Raw genomic sequence first — 23,808 nt, forward strand, 5'->3', positions numbered from 1 at the left:
TGCTTGTTTTTTTCCCGTTTCCACCACTGACACCACCAGCAGCATTGCTCCTTATTGGACATAACAACCCTGCTGTTTGTAGTCTTAAATGTCCCCCTTGTGTACTTAACACGGGCTCACAATGGCCTCATAATAAACCTTCAGTGGGTCTGCACAGACCCCGCAAGAGCCTGACAATGACACTTGTTGCCGAACCCCCTGTTAGCAAGGTTAACCAGGAACTCATGTTTTTTTCGAGAAGAATTGGTTGAAATATTCATGAGGCTACTCAATGTGCAGGTAAGATGCAGATGACTAAACAATCACATAAAGTATTTATTGTGAGAGGACCAGTAGGCTCAGGTGAGACATAATGAGTAGCTCTTGCTTATCCAGCAGGATTTAATTACTGTATATTCAATATTCAGTTGCACAGTGTGCCTGTCATGCTCACGCTGGCAAATTCTGTTGATTTGATTCTCCTCTCTGAGACAGTTCAATCAGCTCTTTCATTAAAAAAAACAAAACAAAAAACAAACCTAGCTATTAACAAGTAGGCAGCCTGTTCTCATTCTCAGAGCGTTAAATACCGCTGCTTTGTCATGCTCCCTTTAGCGTCTTTCTGTTACACACTGCGATTTGAACTAACTCCAACATAAACCCTGGCAATACGTGCATAGAAGAGTCATAATTTATCTTGTTTGCAGTTCAAGGTGTCCGATCAACAGCAACATACGCGTCTTCTATAACGATGGCCTATGGGGAAAATACTTTTTGGGCTGCATTGGATTTTTTTTTTTACAGCAATACACAAAAAATAGTGGCCACTATGAAAAATTCAAAGCAAGGCTGAGCAGCGTTACACCCGGGACACACTGCATGCATGGGAAATGTGTAACAGCAACTTGGCCAAATTGCCGCTGCTGGCAAGGTTGTGATGTTTACACAGTCTTGTTGCTGTGATGCTGCTTCAGAGCTGCCTGTTGCTTTAACCATTATATTTTAATACTTTAAAGTGAATAATCCACTCATTTATGGAGCTGTGCAAGCTCCTGCATTTTTAACAACACAGTCCTGTAAAATATTTCACAATAAAAAGCCTTGTGTGAACAAATTATGGGATTCTGTCGACAGAACGTTGTCAGAGGGCTTTTATTTTGAAACAGAGACAGGAAAGGTTGAGTAAAACATGTATGTGTATTTCTTCATGTCTGTGATGGGAATAAACATTAAAACTGTAGTAAAAGGGGATATAAAGTCAGTATGACGATTAAAACTCTATGTTCACTGACTATTTTTGCTGAAAGACGTGTACATCAAAGCGAGCCTTCATTTCTCCACATGTGCTGCAGTTGAGCAGCAGCTGAGATGCACCTGAGCAGCACTGCTCATGCATGCAGTGTGTCCCGGGCCTTACATGGTCAACAGAACACAGGTATAAGTTGCTGGTGTTGCACTGACCTAGTATCATAAGTCTGCAAGCCAATTCTGTTTAGTTTTTTTTTCTTCACACTGCTACAACAGTGCATCTCGCTCTAATTACACACAGATTGTGAGCACAAATTGAATGAAAGGCGCACTGCAAATTTCTGTGTGCTGCCACAAACATAAATCTGGCCCACAGAGAGATGGCGAGAGTCTCAGAGGAGTGCTGCCTTGTTAAACAGATGGGGACGACTGAATCACTGTGCTGGTGTGGAGTAATTTAATCACACTGTACCAATTTAATGACTCATCACCGAACACATGCACACATGCAAACACACATGCATGTCTGTGTGCACACTCGGACGCACACACTGCTGAATTATCACCGTTCACACTGCAAACAAGCGCACACGCCAAAATCCATCTGCTCAGCATGAAGAGAGAGAGAATGGCGCATGGCCGCAAAACACACAGTCAGCCTTTCCATTAGGTGGAGTAGGTGACTGAACTCATGGATCGCTCCTGATAACAGTGTTGAAAAAAGACAGTTTATCCAACAGTGGCTCTAGTTTCATGGTTGATAAACTGTGGCAAATATGCAACTCCAGCAGCACAGTCCATGGTAATTTAATGTAGCCAGGAAGCATCTGTGATTTTATCTAAATGTCAACATCATTATAAACCAGGTTAATGTCAAAATGTTTTTTAACAGCATTCAAAACAAATGGACAGGCATAAAATATGAATTATTTATGAAACATTCCATAACCTTTACTTAACCAGGAAGTCCCTGAGAATTTAAATCTCCTTTATGAGGGAGACCTGGCCAAAATAGCATGCCATTATAAATAGCATGGCATTTTAATTGTGTGCAGCAGTCAAAAAGTTTTCATGAATATAGTTCACGAAGCACTTAATTATCACAGCAAAGACATACATTTGTGCACTTAATTCTCTGTATATACAGATGAATAGCTAAGCTACCAAAGTGTCTAATAGAGCTGCTTTACAAACTTTTTTTTATTGGTTAGCATCACACCCACACGTACACACATAAAGAGGGAGAGAGAGAAGAGTGTACAGCCTGCCTCTATCAAATCGAAACTGCTCTCTTTCTCTGTCCCCCTTTTCTACCTCACACACTAGTGAATAAAATGATAAGTGTATGTAATTGTAATGCAAGTGTGTCTGCTTGTCTGTGTGTGTGTGAACCAGGGTGTGTTTGACACTGCCAGGGAGTCAGCAGAGAACATAACACACACTTCAGCAAAGTGCTTAGATCAGCCTTGGGAAGACTTTGTGTAACTGCAAAACATTTAATGACTAAATGCAGAACAGTCCTAAAAAGACACTAAACTACTTGACAAGCCCTAAAGGAAACTCAGCTGGCAGTTTGGGAACGGATACAGCAGCACAATCAGACAAAACACAACGTCAATACTGCAATAAAGCAGGGTCCTTACATGTATATTGACATATTAAACTGAGGTTGTTTTGTTTGTCAAAGTTGTAATTTGCTAGTTTCATTTAGGTACATTGTTTTATAGGTAAATGTGTGCAATCTGTACCCTGTCCAATTACAAAAGTGGACAAAAAAAAAAACAGTAGAAAAAAATCATTATTCAGACAGTCGAACACACTGCACTCCAGCCCATGACGCAACAACAACAACAAAAAAAAGATTGATCTGACATAAACCCAAAGATGACAGCAAAACATTATGTTTACATCTTTTTATGTGTGTATTTGCATGAGTGAGTGAACAAGATGAGGGTGGCAAGAGTGTATAAATCTTTTATCGCCATAAAAGACTCAATGGCAAGCTGAACGGTGCAGCAAGAAAGAGAGAGAACAGATGATACGAGGCAGAGTGCTGCATTAAGGACCCAGCAATCTGAATGTTGCTCCAGCTCAAACACTGGCAGGAAGAAGGCAGAGGAGAGAGAGGAAGTTCAATCCTATTTGTCCTCATTGGTTTCACAGCTACACTATTAAGGGCGTTAATGTGAGGCAAGGTGTAAAGTATCACGGAGAGAAAATAGACTGAGATCAAGGGGGTGAAAATAAAAAGGAAACCAGAGAAAGAAATAGTGTAGATGGAGCAGAGGAAGCTGGGGATTGCACACTGCACGTATTTTTGCTTCCAGCAGGTAAAAACAGACGAGGCAGAGCAGAAAAGCTCCACTTCTCTCTGCAGCGAGACTTGCAGCACTTTAAACTCAGCACCAGTTTATGGTTGTCCTGCTTTAATCCAGGCACCCTTTTGTTACCGCAGTCTGGCTTCACCTCAATTGAACCCAAAACAGATGAAAGCTAAACCCCTCTGCAGCACTCCTCATTTGAATATGTGTGTGTGTGTGTGTGTGTGTGTGTGTGTGTGTGTGTGTGTGTGTGTGTGTGTGTGTGTGTAGAATGGTGAGTGGCAGAACAGCTGCCTTTTTTCTCCTTAACCCAAAACTACAAACTGCAGCTTTTCCCCTTCAAAGCAGCAGGATGTGACATGTTAGGGATCACTGAATGAGTCTCACTGCCGTCACTTTCCACTCCACATTATGATAAGAATAATTATGCGCAAACTTCATTTATATGCCGGAGTAACAATACAAAAAAGGCTAGAAGGAGTTGACTCTTCTGCCTCCTGGCTCTCTTAATGTGAAATGATTTTCTCATTCACATCATTCAAGCACCAGAGTTTCTGTTCATGTTCTATTATGGACTAAACTGGAAATTTAAATACATATATATCTCACAGGTCTTCCTCTATAAATATTTATCTCATTATTTTTTAATTTTTAACCATTCTCCACATAGGCTGCATACAGGTGCTGCCGAACTGTTTGGATGCCTTACAAATGACAGAAAGTAAGTCTTTGCTTGGGCTGTGTTATCAAAATAACAAAAATAATCTGAAATATGACTGATAATGCTCTACCCGGTGGAGCGAAGTCAGCTGGACACCTGTCCCAGATATAAGCCTGTTAAGTTCAATGGTTTAAGCAAATAAGGGCCAGGGCTATTAATTGAAGTTTTACGGTATTATACATTACATAAAACAGTCAAGTGTTTAAGTTACTCACTTATTGAGCAAGTCAAAAGTGACAAACTTTTTTTTAGCCTTTATTGGCAGTAACATTAGAGCTCTGCAGCAAACATTAGTAGAAAGAGAGGAGATGAAATGCAGAAAAGGTCTGCCATATGTCTTAACCACTGGGCCAAAACGGCCCTTAATAAATCATTATTAACAATTCAAACAATAAGCATGGTGCTGAATCAGCCCATTTTCCTAATGGCAGATTTTCTTTATCACTTTCATTGGAGACAAATCACAATTAGACTACATTACACGCATCAAAGACCAAACTAACACACACACAGCTGCACAACTGTACGCAAACAACCAGATATCAGCACCTGTACACTAAAAGTGAAGCTCAACTAAATCCCAGATCAACGTTAGAGCCGAGGGAAAAGAGCTGTGTTAAATCGCAGCGGCCCAACAGTCACATATATCATTCAGCAGCAGGTCGATCAATTCACCGTGTAGCTCACACTGGCCGAAAATCACTAAGTGAGATTAGAAAAGTTCAGTGTCTCCACGGTTACATATGTGTGTGTGTGTGTGTCAGAGCATTGCTCAGTGACAGAACCACTGGACCCTGACAGCTAAGTAAAGTAGAAATGAGTTATCGACTGGCCCATACTAAGACAAAGAGACGACAGACAGACAGACAGACAGACAGACAGACAGACACAGACAGACAGACAGACAGACAGACAGACAGACACAGACAGACATAGACAGACACAGACAGACAGACAGACAGACACAGACAGACAGACAGACAGACACAGACAGACATAGACAGACACAGACAGACATAGACAGACAGACAGACATAGACAGACAGACAGACACAGACAGACACAGACAGACACAGACAGACACAGACAGACACAGACAGAGGGTTCTGTATTTAGATATATGTATTCTTGACCGACTTTTGCATGTAGTTCTTTAAGTACATTTTACTTTGGGCATAATTTAATTAATTCATTTAATTTTTTTCATTACAAAAACAAATTTTAAATGTGACAGTAATCAATCCCACAATGCCTCTGTCATCATGTAGCTGCAGTATTAGTTAAAACTGACTGTTGTGTTTTTTCTGATGGTCTAAGTCATGTGTTAAAAGCTTTGTTTATTCAAAGACCTCCTCCATATATTTTAAATATTTGACAATAAAATTAATCAAGCTAATTAATCAAGTAGAGCTTTTTTTAATTTATTCATGTTTTTAGTAAAAAAAAAAGTTATTGGGAACTTGCAGTATATGATGTTGAATGTTTCAGGTTTGACTAAACATTTGCTAAAGGTATTTAAACAATTTTGAGTTGGAGTTTGTCGTATTCAAAATGTCAATGTCAGACATTTTAAGGGACATAAACAGCAGGAAAATACAATTTACAAATTCTGGGGGGACTTTAAATTAATTTAAAGATACTGAATATTGATACACAAATATGCACAGCTACAGTTAAAATACTGGTATCATATAACAGATGATCTATTGGAGTTAAACCCTAATCATAACACACCACATTGGGTTGAGAGTTACCCTCACATAGTAGTAGGCTTTACAATATTCTGTACTCTTGTAAAATGTGATGAGTCATTATGAGCTTAATAAAATCTATGACCTCAGTGCCACATCTTGGAGTAGACTGGATATCACCATGTTTTTTTCAGGGATGAAATTCAGCAGATTGATTTTCCAAACACAAACACACAAGTGCAAAGAAACATACCCCAATGGCAAAAAACCCTTTCTTTCCCTCTCTCACACACACTCACACACACACACACAACTCTCATTATTTTAACACCAAACTACTTTTTAAATGTCTTTTTCTCCATCTGTCTCTCTCTAACCCTAATCAAACAGTCCTTTGATGTAGTGAGAACCGACCAAAATGTTCCCAATATGATGGTTTCAAACTGAGATTCATTTTCACAAAGATGTCACTGCAAGCCCACATGCACACCCATTAACACGCACGCACGCACACAAGCGCACACACGCACACAAGCGCACGCACACACACACACACACACACACACACACACAACACACACACACACACACACACACACACACACACACAGAGAGAGTCTTGTTTTTCCTCCTCTGGACATCTCATAATACTCCAACATCTATATTTGTAAGGGAGAAACTACTATTATGTGTGCGTGCTTTGTAATTATTATTTTGTCGGCATCATCGAAGAATCTCTTTGATAAGAGAGATATGAAGAAGTAAAAAAATATATAAAGGCAGGCAAAGACACGGAGGAAAAAAGTAGAGAATAGCAAAGAAAATGCTGATATAGAGATTTTTGAAGGTTATATAAAGGACCTGCTGTTTCTCATACAGTGCTGAAAACTTAAAACAGGACAGCCTCCTTCTGTTTTTATTATGCAGAAGATATGTGTTGAATTCACTTAATAGATGTTACCAGTAATAATACATTTACTTTCTGTGTCCTACATGCCATTTAGTTGCCTATTTTTAACAAATAAATACACTCGGGTGTTTGAGCAGTGCACACATACACAGGTTCACAACATGAGGCTGACAGTTCAGAACACAGCTGCCACTCTCCACACAGACTGCAGTTCAGCACCATGGATAGCTCCAGTGACTGAACACTGTGGTTATACTGACAAAACAAGCAGCACAGCTCCAGCCTACAGCAGCCATTTAAAGGGATACTTCACCAATTTTCAACCAGCTTTGTATCAAAACAATGTGGGCAGTATGTGTAGATAAACTGTGGCAGACTTCCTTCCATCTAAACAGTGCCTTCCTCCACTTAATATCACCCACCAACCCAGAATACAGCTGTTTAAGAGACACCCACCCTTCTCTCTGTCTCTCAAACTTGGACCGAAATCCTATCAAATATCAAAACTAGGAAGTGCATATCGAAAATAAATGAAGATTATGTTACTTCCTGTTTCTCGCCTAAAATGTTTTCAGATATATTTTAATGACCTGTTTTACCATGATAGAGAGAGTTTGTTCACGACAATGGATGGCCAAAAACTGAGATTTAACAGTAAAACTAAGCAGCACTGATCAAATATAAACAAAGATTCAGTGACAATGTTGCTTATTTTCCTCCTCAGATGTTTTCAGAAACATGTTTTGGCTTATACTATAACTGTAACATGAGATCCAACTGCCCGCCATCGCGTCGAACTGACGGGGTCAAATTACGTCACCCACCAGCGGTAGCGTTTATTGGTCCGATGCACTCTGATAATTGTAGTTTTTTTTAACAAAAGCCAATGCCACAGTCCTTCTTTTCACCAATTTTACATTTTTCTACTGCATAGACAGCCTTGTTTTATGTGGGAACTCTCTTTATATCAGCGAAACACTTCTTTAACAACCATGATAAGTAGTTTCAACTTCAAGGAACCAAATAAATAAACGCAGAGGGAGATGTGTAGTGACGACAAGCAGGTCTTACTTACTGGGTGCTTGGCTGAGATTCTCCCTGTCACCACACTCGTCTGGTGCCACGAAGAGGAAACGTAGCTCTGATGTGTCGTTGAGAAAGACAAAAACAAAGCGTCAGATATGAATAAATCAGATGCAGAGAAAAACTGACAAACTTAACATGTTGCTACATCATTTAGAGGCAAAAATGAACAACTCTGCCCCCCACAATTAAGTACTTATACAATTGTGTTTCATATATGTTTCAAAGAGACAGCTATGTGATCAGTATTTTTTCTGTAGAGCTGAGTTTTATTTTTTAGCTCAGCTTGAAAACAACAGCTGCGATCCTCATTTCCACCATCAATCTGATTCTTCTTTTGGACCAAAAAGCATCAACACCGCCATGCGACTGCCTGGTGCCCAATTTGAACAAGCTGCTTGTGGACTGTAGTGCCAGTTGAGTTCGTGCAGTAAGCAGGACATGAAATGATACTATTGTGCTCGGGGCTGCTGTTAAAGCGGGGAAATCCAATCATAAAATTTGAGCACTTGCACATCTGCTTGCCTTTGTTCTTAGGAATGAGAAAATCTATCCCACGTGAGGAGATTTTGGCCAATCACAGGCCATTTCAGTGAAAGCAGCTGTCAGTCATGTCAATCACAGTGCGTGAACTGCAAACTATCAAACTAGGCAGCACTGATCAAATATAATCTGGATTTTGTTACTGCATCACCTATTTTTTATTTCTTATTTTGAAGCTAAATAGTATGTTCAAATCAAAATAATTTTAAAACACTATTAATAACTATCTTATTTCACCAGTAAGTTGAAGAAAATGTTAACTTGCCGATCCAGCTTTTGATTTTGACAAGAAAAGACAAAAAGTTAAGCTAAGACCAGACAAGACGTGATAAGATAAGCTTGGGCAAGCAAAGCTAAAATAAGATGAGACAAGCTGAGCTAAGACAATACAAGACAATACGAGCCAAAACAAGTCAAGCTAAAATAAGATATGACAAGACAAAAATAAGGTAAGACAAGACAAGGCACGATAAATATGACAAGATAAGCCAAGACAAGCTAAAATAAGATAAGGCAAGACAAGACGAGCTGAGTTAAAACAAGACAGGACAAGGATTAAGACAAGACAAGACTCAATTAATCCCACACCTGGGAAATGATGATAGAAATTGAAAGCTCATTTCTGTCCATTTTCCATTTAGAACCAAAATCATGACACCCTCACTCAGAAACCATATTGCCTTTCTGTAGTTTGGATAAAATATAAAATGAAACCAACCAATACCCACTGCCCTAAATACCACCACATGTTTCATAGCTGGGTTATGAGGGAGAAAAATCATATTTGTTGTTGTCAACAGCACTCTCCTCTAGCTGGGTCTGTCTCCCATTCTGTCCAAAAGACCACCAAATGAATCAGCACCATCAGGAGCCAAAACAGTTCCAGAGACAGCCAGACAGGCTCATTTGCAGAGTTGAGTAAGCACAGATTGACAAACACAAGCTGCTACTTCCTTACAGAGGCGAACAGGGCCCATGTGCATGGACAGTCAGACACAGAACGGCATCTCTGCTGTGCCTGGTCAGATGTGAGATGTTTCTTTATTAGGTTACTACAGCGGGAGCATCAGGTGTATGAGTGCTCTCTGCTGTCAGGGTTAGAGGTTGCAGTTTGTATCTAGCTGTGCTAAACACCCATGAATGGCCTCCAGCATTACCCCATGGTTTTCTATTGTAGTACTGAGAGCAGCAGTATAATGATGGTGACATTTCACACCAGCAGTAACTCTGAATGTTAAGAGGAACACCATGGGTTTGTCTAGTAGCATACAAGCACTGTTGTCGTGCAATAAGGCAGAGCCAAACTGCGGGGAGAGAAAAACAAAAGCTGTGGGATCTGTTTCAGTCCCTCTGCCCTGCAGCATCCTCTCAACTCATGGTTTCACTTTTTTGTTTGGTTGTTCCAGCCTCAAGGAGAGAAGATCGGAAAAATCCATATCTTTGAGTGAGCAAAAAGGGTTTTACTCAGCTGTGAAAGATCATGTTTGTAAGACATCCTTTTTGGTGAATGTGTGTACTGTGAGTGAGTTTAGATTTCGGGTATTTCATTGACGATTTTGCTATATAACTGCGATAAACCAGCTGTGCGCTCACCTTTCTCATCATGCATGAGAGAATCCCATCGACAAAAGTGGACTTGATTTTGTGAACCTGAGGGTTACAATGCAGGCAAGTGTTAAAACCGACAATTTTAACCCCCTAAACAAGTTCCCAGCAACTTTTTTATAAAGTTAAGTGAAAATATCAATAAAAAATGAATTAGCAGAAATAGCTCCCTGAGGTTTTATAACATAAAAGTTCCTCCCATGCTGACACTTTCTTTGCACTTTTTAATTAATTAGTGTTTTAGGCAATCGTTAAAATAAAGGGCCATTACAGATAATCAGCAAAATGCCAAATATTGGTCCCAATAACTGGCCAGGCTGATAATCTGTCGACCCCTAAAACTGATGGTTTATGACATACACTGGCAATCTAACTCTAACCTTTAACATTTAACTTTAATTGCAAGAGATCCTTCTGCTTTAGACTATATTAAGAAAAGCAAACCCTTTGCTTAACTTTGCTTTTGGCACATGAATAAAAAAACAGCTGAGAGCCAAACTGACCTGTCTGTACTCCAGAATGATCTTTGGCAGAGGGTGCAGGTCCTGAAGCTGCAGCAACTGCAACAGAACAAGGCAGAGGAGCAAAAAGATGAGAACACATTGTTTATTAAGAGCTCTAAGCTTTAAATTTTGTATGGGCTTAGTTTGGCATTATTGTTTGGCTCTTATTGTTATGCCGCCTCTGCAAGAAACCCTTCTTGCTTCTGCTTTGCCTTGTTTATCAAAGCAATTTGTAAACTCTGTTTTTAAAGGTGCTCTATAAATGAAGTAAGTATTATTATATTAGTATGGCTAACTTAACGCCTTACAGTATTGTGTAACGCCTAACACAATACTGTAACTGCAATTTGTGTTTGTGTCAAATCTGCTGTGATTTGATCTCTTTCGACTGTATCTCAAGTCTTGCCCTCCTTTTGTAATATTTGATTTAAGCTTTATCTACAGAATAAGTTGCCTAGATACGTTGTATTTACCTCCTAAATCATGGTCATCCAATGCTAAGACACAAAGATGCTCCAACCACAATATGAACCGGGTGTTTCTGTGGCTCTGGACTCATCTCCAAGAATGTGTCAGTGCACACACAGAAACTTTCCATAAGATTTTGCTGTTTGTCTTTGATTAAAGGATCAAATCATCATATTTGTATGTGTTTGTTTTCAAGTGTCCATGAGGTGCCATACCGCAGCTTCTGATGTCGACTGCTGTTTATTGATGGTCTTGGGGAGTTTCTTGTTCTCGCAGCGTTCATGGAGGGAAAGCTTCTCAAACAGGACCTTCAAACATTGTAAATCCATAAGATCCACATATCCATGACATTGTAACATACACACAACACAGGAAAATACACACAGACATGCACACATACAAAAGTAACCTTCCCGACACTGCACACAGATATACACGTGAAGGTACACACAGTTCGTAGTTGAGAGTTGCTGGTGACCAGGAAAATTTGTCCAGCTGCTCTGTGGGCTTCCTGCTCCAACTGCTTCATTTTAGCCTAACAGAGAGACAGTGAGATAGACAGAGAGGGGAAAGAGGTTCAAGGTAATTATTTTCAAATATGTTTTAGCTAAGGTGCAAGTACTCAGACAGTTAACATCCTTCAGTTACCTAACCATGTGTTACTCTGTTATTTATTTCATTAATAGTACATCCTGAGTCACAAAAACGTGTTGTTATGAAACATGGGTGGACCATAGATGTCATACTTGTGTGGAACATAATACATTCAGAGTTATTTTTATGAGTAAATAAGTAGAATAAAATCCTTTTTAAAGCCCCGAAGAATACCTGCAGTGGTCGGAACTGTGTTTTAGCCAATACAAGAAAGGATATTAAATTTTTCCTCCTCATTTGTATATTTTTGGATTGCCTTCTGTGCATCCTGTTGTTACCTATTTCCCATGAGCAACCATGTTATTCGAGTTTTTAATTGAAATGTTTCCAATTTAAAACATCAACACAAACAGTCGAGAGAGAGAAAGGTTTTTGATTTACATTTGATTATACAGAGCAACCTGTCATCTCTCTCTTTTAATTACAAAATGCTGTAATTAATTATCATTTTCTCATGTCTTACATAGTAGTAGGGCTGGGCTATATGGAGAAAATCAAATATCACAATGTTTTTGACCGACCATAATGATATTGCAACAATATTGTGGCGACTATTGGCTCTATTATGACTATTGACATTTTTGATAAATAATCATCAGTAAAATGGATATGTCATAGATAAGTGGGTTAAGGCAAATAATAAACTAGCTACAACAGTCTGGTAAATTCGTGAATTTACATCACTTTTAATACAGCCTGTAAAACAAGAAAAGGACCTGATATTTCGACATCCAAAATCTACAACAATACCTAGTCTCACATCACAATATTGATAAAATATCTATATATTGCCCTATATAGTGGTCAATTTAGAAAATAAAGACGAATGTTTGTCCTGTTTTCCACGTCTCAACTCTTTAAATAACATCAAAAGTATTCCACAATGATTTATTTTAATGCCTGGCGCCACTTATCAAGCGAGAGGTACATTTTATTCCATATCTTGGTCAGACTTCTCCACATCAGCCAGTCTATCACTCTGTGGATATAAAGTCAATTAAAATGTGGGGAGACAGCAGCTCTATTTATGCCAATATGATGGGATGACTCATTTCAGTAGTCCGGTGACTGTTAGCGTGCCAAAAACATTTCAAGTTAAGTAAATTATCAGAGCCACTTCGGAGGCCTGGGTGTGCACCCTGCTGTGAGGAGGGGAGGTTATTTGAGGGGAGACGTGTTAATATGTTTAAGACAGAGCTCGTCTTGTTTGTCCTTGCTTTCAACGACCAAAGGCAAAGCACTATTAGTTAATCTGTCTCATGCACACATCAGTCACACAGGAAGCGCATTAAGATCACACACAGACAAACATCAAACAGCACAAAACTTACACACACTTATAAACACGCACAAATTATGAAGAAAAAAGATAAATCTGCATACTTCAACATACAGATGCAAACAACTACACACTTAGTCTCACACGTTCTTAGTCCTAAACACACACAGAGAGCCAGACGGGGTTTATTTAATGACTGCTGTGATAATCCAGTCAAACACAGAATGAACTTTGTCTCCCAGGATGGTTGACACGGGCAGCATGATAAACTCAGCGAGACAGAGAGAGAAAGGGGACGCGACAGGGTAGACGGCGGGACAGAGAAAGAGAAATCATGATCAAAAGAAAATGAAGAGTGGAAACAGACAGAGGATAAAAAGAAGAGAGAGAAGGGAATAGAGAGGCACTTGGGATGGAAAAAGTGGACTGACAGCAGAGAGTGAAAGGTAGATACACTTGATAAAAGAAAGGAGGACGAAAGAGAAAGGCCGAGTCCCAGAGAGGAAGACATAATGATGAGAAGTAAATGAGGAAGAGGGTACAGACAGATAGAAGAATTCCTGCTCATACAATATTCAGCCTAAACATGAACATATTTTGTTTGGTGACGCCCACACACCAGCAGCTCATTACAAGTGTGACTGAAGCAGAAAACACTTCTCAACAGCTTGACAGGCGAACAAGAGGACGAGGGAAGAGAAACAGGGGCAAGAATAGAAAAACAAAAAGGAGGAGAAAGGGCGAGTGGAGCGATGAGATGATAGACAACAGACAAGAGGATGACAGTGACAGATTGGGGAATGTGGGAGGGACGGAGAGAATATTTTTAAAAAAAAGAGTTGAAATGTGATGCAAATACCAGCGCTCCATCCAACACATTTTTATAATGAATTTTAGAACTTTTTCATAAAAGTTAACCTATTTTCTGGTAAACAGGGTAAAGTGTTTAACTAACAGATACAACCATAAATGAACAAAAATCTGTGAACTGGATGAAGTCAGGTTCAAAGATCATTTTGTTGTCATGTTAGAGGCAAAGGTTTTTACAGAGGGAATTTTGGATATCTCTTTTTATCACTCCATAAATTAGAAAATACTGTGCGGAAAAATACACAAAAACAAAATTTTAAGAAGAATTTTTGCCATGTTTTTAGGGGTAAGCTGTTCTGTAAATCAGGCTATGACTGATTTATGAATAAACCCCTTTATAAAAACTTTCAGAATATAGATAAGAATAAAACTGGAAAGCTTGGTGTGTGTAAGTGCTACTGAAGTGAAGAAGTCTAGCTCAGACTATGATAAAAAAAAAACTTACTATTTTTAACATTTAAAAAAAAAGTAAAACACTAGGGAAAAAAAATTTAAATAACAGATATCACCACCAGTCTCCTCCAGTTGATAACTTACTTTAAGATATTACAATAATTTTTTGCATTACTGAAATTCCATGTTTAAATATGGAAAAGATGCATTGTCTAATTATGCACTTTCTGCATCAATTGCCAGAACAGAAATGGGAGCTAAAAAAAAACACTAAATGTGTATGTGGACATTTTCTTTTTACATGGCTGAAAGAAGCAAAAAAAGTCTCATATCTCAAAATTGAGAGAGCTCCAGAGACAGAGACAGAAAACTATGTTTTCAGCTTGAGAGGCTCGCCTTAATTTCAGAACATCAAGCCAAGAGTTGAAAACAGCTTTTTAATTTTTAAGTTTTTCAGGAATTTCATATCTGTGGGAATTTTGACTCTACTTAATAAAAGGGCAGCAGGAGCGGGTGAGGACTGGGCAGCAGCAGGGAGTGCTGCCGCTGGACCTTGACAGAAAATGTCATCCAGAACAAACACACATCAGTCAGACAAGTGAGACTGTTTGAACTTGACAGCATGATGGGCAGAGGCAGGAGAAGCGACAATAGCAGTAAAGAGCGAGGGAGGTGGAAAGAGACGACACAGATATAAAGAGGCAGAGACAGAGGGGGAAAAAGTGGAGAAGCTGGCAGACATGTACCAAAATTCCAAAATATGTACTTTTCTCTCAGTCGCTCGCTCTTAGCCCAGAGCAGGCTCCAGACTGCCTCATCTATAATGGATGCTAGCCCCTTAGTACTGTGTCTGTCACACACACACACACACACACACACACACACACACACACACACACACAAAGCTGGTATTGCAAGAATCTAATATAGTGGGGCAGTGTTTTTGGATTAATCATTGGATGAAAATGTGGACTTTTCAGATTGATCTTGACATGATAGTTGTTTACAGGACGATCTGATCTGAATAGTGATGTCTGGAAAACACAGACAGAATGAGAAAGAGTATTTATTAAGTGACGTGTGTCCTACTGAATTTTAATAACGCTGACTGGAAAGACAAAAGAGCGTGTGAGCGTGTTTGTGAGATGCAGGCTGACAGACAGGAGGGATCCTCCGTTTGGTGTTTCAGACAGGTGAACTTGACAGCTCAGATAAAACGAAATCCAACACGACAGAGTGGGGACATGCGTGAGTGCACTCGCGGGCGCATATTACAAAAACACAAGCGCGCGCACACATAACTCTGCAGCAGTCTGCAAAAAACTTCAGTGCCTCAGTGTGTGTGTGTGTGTGTGTGTGTGTGTGTGTGTGTGTGTGTGTGTTGGCAAAGGCAGACAGTGATGCTCCTTCCTGCAGCACAGCCTCCTGAAGGAAAAAGACAGACTCTCCATCCTATTTATAGCAACACGGCAAGATACCAAAACAGTCTCTCCACAACAACACCCCTGCTGGCGCTTGCAAGAAGTTGTAATTGGGTTTACGAGTGTGCCTTCGTCTCTCTGCAACTGATTAGGAACGTGTGTTTTTCCCGAGCATGAATGTGTCCACAACATCTGTACGTGCGTCTTTGTGTGTTTATGATCGCTCTCAAATGTAGTCTCCAGAATTGGTTTTTATCTGCATGTAAACAGGACAGGTCCCCGGAGGATGTCCACCCACCACATCACTAATCCTTCCCAGAAGAAGAAAAGGATAAATTATATTTTTCTCTCCTTCTCAGGCTCTTGAGGGTTTCTTTTTTCTTTTTTTTTCTGTTTCTCATATCCTCCCACTGTTTTGCTCCCATTTGTATTAATACAGCAGCTGTCTACCGCACTGTGGCTCTGCAGCCGGTCTTAAATGCAATCAGCTAAGAGTGATGCAGTACAAATCTGAACTGACCCTGAACGTCATACCTACACGCCAAAACTAAGTTTTCATGAAGTTTGTTAGATATAAACACATGGAAGCTGTTACATAAGACTCCAGCACATTTTCCTCTTCAAAACAAGGATTAATGTAAAGGTTCCTCTTTCATAACTGCCTTTTAGGATTCAGGGCACGATTTGATACATGTAGCTACGTGTAAATGACTGTCAGCAAAAGATATGAGGACTGTTCAGTAATATCACATTCTCTGAAATGACTGAGGGATGTCTCTTTTCATCTTCTCTCCACACATTACTCATGTCTGGAAAAAACTGACTAAAATCTTTTATAATACTTCTTCTTTGTAAAGATTGTCTCCTGTTTCAGAGCTTAACCTTAAATTTTTATTTTGGTTGCCAGGCATCTGACTTTGGTAGCTGAGACTGAAATATAGTCACCTTGTATTTTGCACAATTAAAGAAGCATTTCACTATATTACTACTTCTAAAAATAATAATAATACATCACATGTATATAAGGCATTTCTCCTTAGAGATGCTTTACATAGAGTAGGATATATTAAAACAAACAAACAAAAATAAAGTAAATTATTCGTGAAGACAATAAAATAAAGTGAAAGATTAAAACTGAATTGTGTCAACTCAGGAATCAAAACATGGTGGCATAAGGCGGGGTAGCAAGGGAAGGCTAGTCCAACAGGTGGGTTTTGGGGGCCTTTTTGAATTCTGACAGTGTGGGGGGAAAAACGAGGCTGTACACTGTGAAAAAAGGTTATGTTTTAGTTTGGTGTCACATGACCACAGAACTGAAAAGAGGTAGAAAACCTACAACTACTAGACTCCAAAGCTTTCTTTACCATAACTGAACAAAATTCTTTGTAGTTTGTGTTTTGTCTAACTCTTCACAGAATTTAAATCATCACCATTATTTCCAGGAAACATGACTGTACGCACCCATTAAATGCACCAACGCACATGCAGCATTGTCATGTGCTGTGTTGTCCAAGAATCAGTTGCCAATTTCTCAAAATAGTTACCAATGGCAACCTGGCAAGCCTTACTGTTAAGCCATATATACATATGTACAGTATCTATATATATAGTACACACACAAACACACACAGAAGATCTTGTTATGAACACAAGCTACAACACTGAACCACTTTTCAAAAGATCTCAATCAGCAAAACATGACTTGGGACAAGACAAATTTGTTTGCGACTTGTTCAGAGCTGTGCTGCTGCAGGATTTCACTTAAAACAAGGCAGTGAAAGAGAGATAAATTGAATTACTGTCTATCAGTAAACGCACTGAGCAGAGTTTCTGGTGGGAAATGAACATCAGCCACAAGGAAAATGTTGACAACTCCTGGCTGTGAGAGATAAGTTTGTCTCCTCTGCCAGCAGCCAAATGAAAAACTCTGTTCTGCTGTATTTGTTAATAACATTTTTAGGGAAACACTAAAATAAACTAGCCATAACATTCAATGTCGCACACATGTTTGTTTTTGTGCAGTGATGTTCTGCCTTACCCCGAGCAGGTCTGAAGTTCTCTTAAGAGCTTCTTTGTCCACATGGATGCGATGGCTCTCCATTACTGAAACAAAACGCGTATTTACTGATCCACATTAAACCTGTCTATAATTATGGAATTACACAAGTATTTACTGATATTCATTAAATCTATGTACGACTAACAGACAGGATGATTATGATGGTATAGCCTGACCGATTCTGGATGTTTAGTGATAAAAGAAAGTAAAAAAAAAATCCTGATATTGATATACCAGCCGATACTCTATTCATATTTAAATCTATATCTTTTTCTATTTCATTTTGATATCTATCTATCTATCTATCCATCTATCTATCCACAGCTGAACAACAGATTTCATTGTGAACAATGACATCAGTGTACTGAAACAGTAAACTTCAGTGGGAATTAAATTATTATAAATCACTCTGAGGAGTGGTGGCTTAAAAAATTACGTGACAATTTATACTCGATGTTTTACATATCCGACATGGAAAAAAGCCACGATACATTGAGTATATTTGATATACTGTATCTCCAACCTCCTCTTCAAGCCATATTGTAAAGTTTTACCACCTTTTTGGAAATGCGGGTAAAACAAACAGAATGGATTCTGCCACACGCAGTTCTGTCATCCATTCCATCATCTTTCAAAACTGTTTCCTCAGATTGATTTGAGTTTACTCTCTCTGTCAATGGGTCTCCATGCTGTGAAGCAAGATGAGCCTTCAACCAAACTGCTGTCAGAACTTTTGTTTATACTTGCCAGCGCAGGATACCTGATTCTCAAATCAGAGAGAGGCAGAAAAGACATGTGGAGACACAAAAAAAGCTAATTTGCATGGACTAATATTATTGGATGACCTATGTTTGTTCAAATATGGCAATTTAATTGTGGTGGAATTTTTACTTAACAAATTATGAAAATAGCAGATTCGCACGGGATTAAGATCTCAGACGATTACTGGTATTAAACCTTTTTTACAAATTAATATAAGTCCCCTGGAACACTAGTCCCAGATGAATAGGGCTTTAGTCGAAGTCTAAACAAACCCCTAAGTATGAACCTAATATTAGCCAATACTGCATTTCTAATGCAGCCTAAAATAAATAAGAAGGTTTTTAGTATGACAGAACATGTGCTCAAAGTGATTTTCACCTGCCAGAACAGAGATCATTTTCAGCTCCATGTCTGAGTATAGCATCCACAGGCCCCGGCTCTAGACACAGAAATATATAGTAAGATATTGTGTTTATATTTAATTTGCAGGTTTTTGTGTGGGCACGCCAACTAACCTGTAGTTTAAAGCAGAGCTCCATGTTGAGCCAGTAGAGTGAACAGAGACCTGAGATGACCTGAGAAACCTGAGAGAGAGACCGACGGAAAGAGAGTAGGTGGGGAGGAACGTGCTGAGCTTATTTTCTGGAGGATGATGTGGATTTATTTCTTCCTTGTGTTCAGTGAAGAATAGGCGGTCCAGGTATCAAAGAGTGAGAGCTTACATCAAGCATGGACTGTCTGAGAGGCCTCCCAGTGCTTTCAAGGACATATTTCAAAATTTAAATCAGCCACTGTCTAAACTCAGACAGTGGGGTGAAGTATTGTCTTGTTAAAGTGTCAACCAAATGACCTGAGCTCAGACAGCTGTGTCCCACTGAAAGTGTCCCAGCTCCAAGGATTTGTTCTGTAGGGGACCCTGACGTCTTAACAGAAAGCTTTGCCTGATATCAGAGACAGTTGTCAACTTGATATTGTCTGTCTGACCTTGGTTTACATTCTAACCAATTTCAGAGGGGGAGAAGGCAATCAACAGAGACAAACGTATCCGCTAAATGCCATTTTAAATAAGTAACATATTATTATGATTATTATTATTATGTACTGACCTCTGACAATGCTTATTGTTAGTCCCCCTGCGGTGCTCATTGGATCAATTGCTTTTTCAATTGAGAAATTATTGTCTCATAAAACAATGCCAGACAATTCAGGCCAAGCCCACACAGACACAGGCATGTTTCACATCTTCACTAACCTTCTTGGTACCTAGGGCAGGTACTGTATGGGGTCGTTTGCAGTGCTTATTGAGAAGATCTTGGTAGCAGGAAGAGGGATTTGCAGGATCCAGCAGCCACCCTGACACCTGTGGGTCCTGGATATGACATCTTGCCACTGAAGAGGGAGAGAACAGCTTTTTATGATTCTGAGAATTCAATATGCTGCAGTTTTACTGTACAGTTGTATTGTGGTCATTACTATTATTAGAAGGAGCATTATTATGGCTATTATTGTTAATACTAAAATTATTGTCTTTGAACACGCATAATGACAAAAATGCATTTTTTTTCCCTTTTTTAGTGTCCTATCATCTTATTTTATGATTTTTTTTATCTTTGTTTATATATGTAATATTTTCATATCTTAAATGTTTTTATTTTCTAGTTTTTTGTTATGTATAATGTTATTTTTAACATGTTTTAATCACATTCTGTCTACGGTTGTCATATGAAACGTGCTATAGAAATAAACTTGACTAAAACACAAATGTGTACACATTTGTATTGCTACTGTGTGCTGGATGATTGTGAAAATTTATCATTGAAATCATTATAATTAACATAATTCAAGCTTTTTGCAGCTGTTGTTTGTGAGGGACAAAACCTTCCTCTGTACTGTGCTTTTGTTTTTGTTGAAGAGTGTTTGAGTCATGGATGTTTTGCCTGTTTTTTAAAACTGGAAGATATATTTGTGTGTTTTCTGCCTTGTTTCCAGCTGAGGTCTCCTCTGTAAAACTGCAGAGCTGTACGAAGAAAATCCTTGGCTTTGTAGCACACCACCAGTTGAGTTCTTGAGAGGACCTGTAGCAGCATATCTCTGTGGATTACATACACACACACACACACACACACACACACACACACACACACGCACACACATTTATGAACTTTCTGTGTAAAAGCATGTTATCAACTGTACTGTAAACTCACATTTCAAATACACTCAAATACACTCACACACATCATCATACTAATTCTCACTTCTCTTCTCTTTCAAAAAGCATGCACACAGACACAGACACAGACACAGACACACACAGACACACAGACACACACACAGACCTGGTAAAGAGCTCTTGGCTCTGGTGTGTGTGTTGCTGGGCCCATGCAGGTGTGTGCTCCAGTTTTAAGTAGACCAGACTGTCGTTTGGCCCGAACGAGTCCTCTGGCGTGCTGTGGTCGAGGTTGTTCTTCATCAGTACAAGAAGGCCACACACTGCCGGAGTGAGCTTCTTTATCGAGGATCAGAGAGGGAAATTAACACGAGCGAACGGTTAATGAAGCAGTAAGCCACAAGAGCAAACGGTTTACACTAATCCTATAACAACTGGGACAGATACTGCACAGGGCAAAGCTACAGTCTTTTTTTTACGTTTAAATATAGCAAACAGAAACTGAAACTGTCATTTGAAATTGTTCAAAACCTAGCCAATCAGGTGTGGTATATTGTTACCAGAGATCATTGAAAACCCCAGACATGCTGCAGCAACACAGAGGGAGAGAGACAGCACCCTAAGGTAAAAAAATATGAATTTACAGCTCACAGAGAGTTAATATGACATAGTTTTGTTGATATCTAATGTCAGAAAAAAAGAATGATCTTGCATTGGGTTGATATCAGATATTAAGCTAGCTGATAAAAACGAGCATCAACAAAGAGCAACTGTATATAGTGTTGTATTGTTTTGAATCTGATTTCATTCATCAACACCACATTTGATGATTGGAGGGGAGCCAGAGAGGAGAATACGCCCACTTAGGAGACCATAAGTTTATACCAACTAATATCATTGGCACAGCTTGTAATGCGTTATCCTTTATATAGGGTCCCTTTAATGCAACTTTTGGATGTAGAGCCGTACAAGTATCTCCTCCGTGCCACAGTTGCTTTAATAAAGAGTAGTGTGAAAGCGAAGAACGCTCACTCTGCAGCACAATCTGGAGACCAAACATTTTCAGAAGTGCACTGCATAGCACAGTAACTAGCCCAAAAACAAAAAGACTGCTTTACTTGAGGCAATATCAGTAGTCTGAGGGGTCTCCGACTGATGACTTGATCTGCAACTTTAAATTGCTTTTAACTGCCAGAAAACTCTCTGCTCACCTGTTCTGGGTCTAACTGAGTTGTTCCATCCCGGTACACCAAGGTTAGCATCAGCGCCTTTGTCTTCCCTGCCATCTCAAGCATTCGCATTTTCTCGTGTTGATTCATCTTTCCAGAATCCTTCACTCTGGGGTCAGATGTAAGGCTTGCAGTCAAACAGCCAGCTTTGGACTGCTTATTATCGTTAACCTCCTCAATGCACATCTTCAGCTCGTTTGTTGACTGTTCAGGCCCACATCTGGCCTGTTTGTTTTTGAGGGGTCTGTCGGTTGCAGAAGTCTGTTTGGAAGCATTTTTAGCTAATTCACGGCACCTTTCTTTCACCTTGCTAGGCTGAATTTGTTGAGTTTTCTTTGGGGAATTTGACTCTTTTTGTACCCAGAGCCCTTGTCCTGTTTTATGTGAAGGGCTGGTTTCAGTGTGTGGTTCTGGGGGTACAGATGTCTTTACATCACTGATTCCTTCTGCTGCCTTTTCTTGAGAGGAACGAGGTGGCTCCCATTTTGGAGGACGCCTGGTTAGGTAGATTTTAGGAGAAGGGTCAGCATATTGAGGTCGATCATGCTTCCTCTTTAAGGGGAAAGACGGGATTAGCGGAGGATGATGTGAATGAGTTTGGGAAGTAAGTCGGTGGCTGTCTACCAGATTTTTGCTTGGTTTTGCGGCCGGTGCAGTGGAGAGGTTTTGTCCAGCAGCAAAAGGGCTCGTAGAGGCCAGTGCACCGCTTGAGCTGCTCCCTCTGATATTTCCATTAGCAGTCTGCACGCCAGAATAGAGGAGCGGTATACAGTCAGACAGGGACAAATGGAAACAGAGAGAACAGGAGAGGCAGGGATAGATTTAGAGGGATTATTCTGCAACATCAGAAGGCACTTGAAAGCAGACTCTCACTGTCTGCGTTAATTTTCTAATGCAGAAAATCAATATATAACAACAAATCAGTTTAGAGAAGTCAGCAGAATGAAGTCAAATGTTCTGGCTGCACATAATTAGCTTTAACACAGAGAGGAAGGCATGCCTGATCTAATTATCCCCACTTGTGTTTAGATCCAGATGGATAATACAACATTTGTGAAAGAAACAAATGAAGCAAAAAAGCAAGCCTGAAAAAGAAAACAGGAGGATGTGAAGAGAGGACCCATTCAGCCCTCAGCACTGTGTCCTAGACAAAAACACAGACACTGTTTGTCTGACAGTCTGCCTGAAGTGGTGTCACTCACTTTCGTTCCCAGTTATTTATTTTTCATGAAAAGAAGAAGCTTGTTTTGGCTGGATGACAATGAATATTTGATGCTATCCAATTAGATTTGAACTCTACTAATCTGGCAGAGTACATGTGTAGGACATATATATAAAATTTATTAAACATACATGGTCTGTGCTGTTTATGTGTGTAATTTAGCAGATAATGTTGAACAGTAAACTTTGGTGTTGTATCTTAAAGGGACTGTTCACCCCAAAATCAAAGTACAGACTTTTCATCAAGTGCAGACCAGATTTTGCTGTGCATGCATTGTACTCCAATTATATGACACAAAATGACACCAACTTTTTGTAACCTCCGTGCTGCATTGTGTTATGGTCTGCAGGTGTAGTTTCGTAGCAAGCAAAATAGTTCCTACATCAAACTACATGGTCTGTCGATTATCTTGAGTTATCGGGTGATGATTTCTGGAAAGATGTTGCTGATGTCAACTTTTTCAAATGTTTTTTTGGGTGATTTGAGCACCACAAGCTGAGTGCCATCTAGTTCCATAATTTTTGGAGAAATCAGACGTCTCTTCGGCCGATATCTCCAACACTCTGCAACTCAAGCCAAAGAAAATCTAGATTGATAAATAGCACTGAGGGTAAGAGCAAAAACATGTGTTTTAGATTTTGGTGTGTACTGCCCCTTTAAGTCCCACAAGTGATTGAGGT

General features: G+C 39.5%; 1 protein-coding gene across 1 annotated transcript in view; it reads right to left on the bottom strand.

Moving 5' to 3' along the window:
* The window catches only part of poln (polymerase (DNA directed) nu), a 69,112-nt gene that overhangs the window by 38,194 nt on the left and 7,110 nt on the right, over window positions 1–23,808 (bottom strand). Inside the window, exons 5-16 of the mRNA XM_042512714.1 lie at window positions 21,889–22,167; window positions 20,847–21,016; window positions 20,489–20,601; window positions 19,763–19,899; window positions 19,026–19,094; window positions 18,889–18,949; window positions 17,728–17,792; window positions 11,524–11,607; window positions 11,288–11,380; window positions 10,605–10,661; window positions 10,090–10,146; window positions 7,946–8,011 (exon numbers count right to left, since the gene is read on the bottom strand). Coding sequence (XP_042368648.1) covers window positions 7,946–8,011; window positions 10,090–10,146; window positions 10,605–10,661; window positions 11,288–11,380; window positions 11,524–11,607; window positions 17,728–17,792; window positions 18,889–18,949; window positions 19,026–19,094; window positions 19,763–19,899; window positions 20,489–20,601; window positions 20,847–21,016; window positions 21,889–22,167 — 1,251 coding nt within the window. The remainder of the gene's footprint in view (window positions 1–7,945; window positions 8,012–10,089; window positions 10,147–10,604; window positions 10,662–11,287; window positions 11,381–11,523; window positions 11,608–17,727; window positions 17,793–18,888; window positions 18,950–19,025; window positions 19,095–19,762; window positions 19,900–20,488; window positions 20,602–20,846; window positions 21,017–21,888; window positions 22,168–23,808) is intronic.

Source organism: Plectropomus leopardus, chromosome 23 (assembly GCF_008729295.1).
Source record: "Plectropomus leopardus isolate mb chromosome 23, YSFRI_Pleo_2.0, whole genome shotgun sequence".
Taxonomy (NCBI): Eukaryota; Metazoa; Chordata; class Actinopteri; order Perciformes; family Serranidae; genus Plectropomus; species Plectropomus leopardus.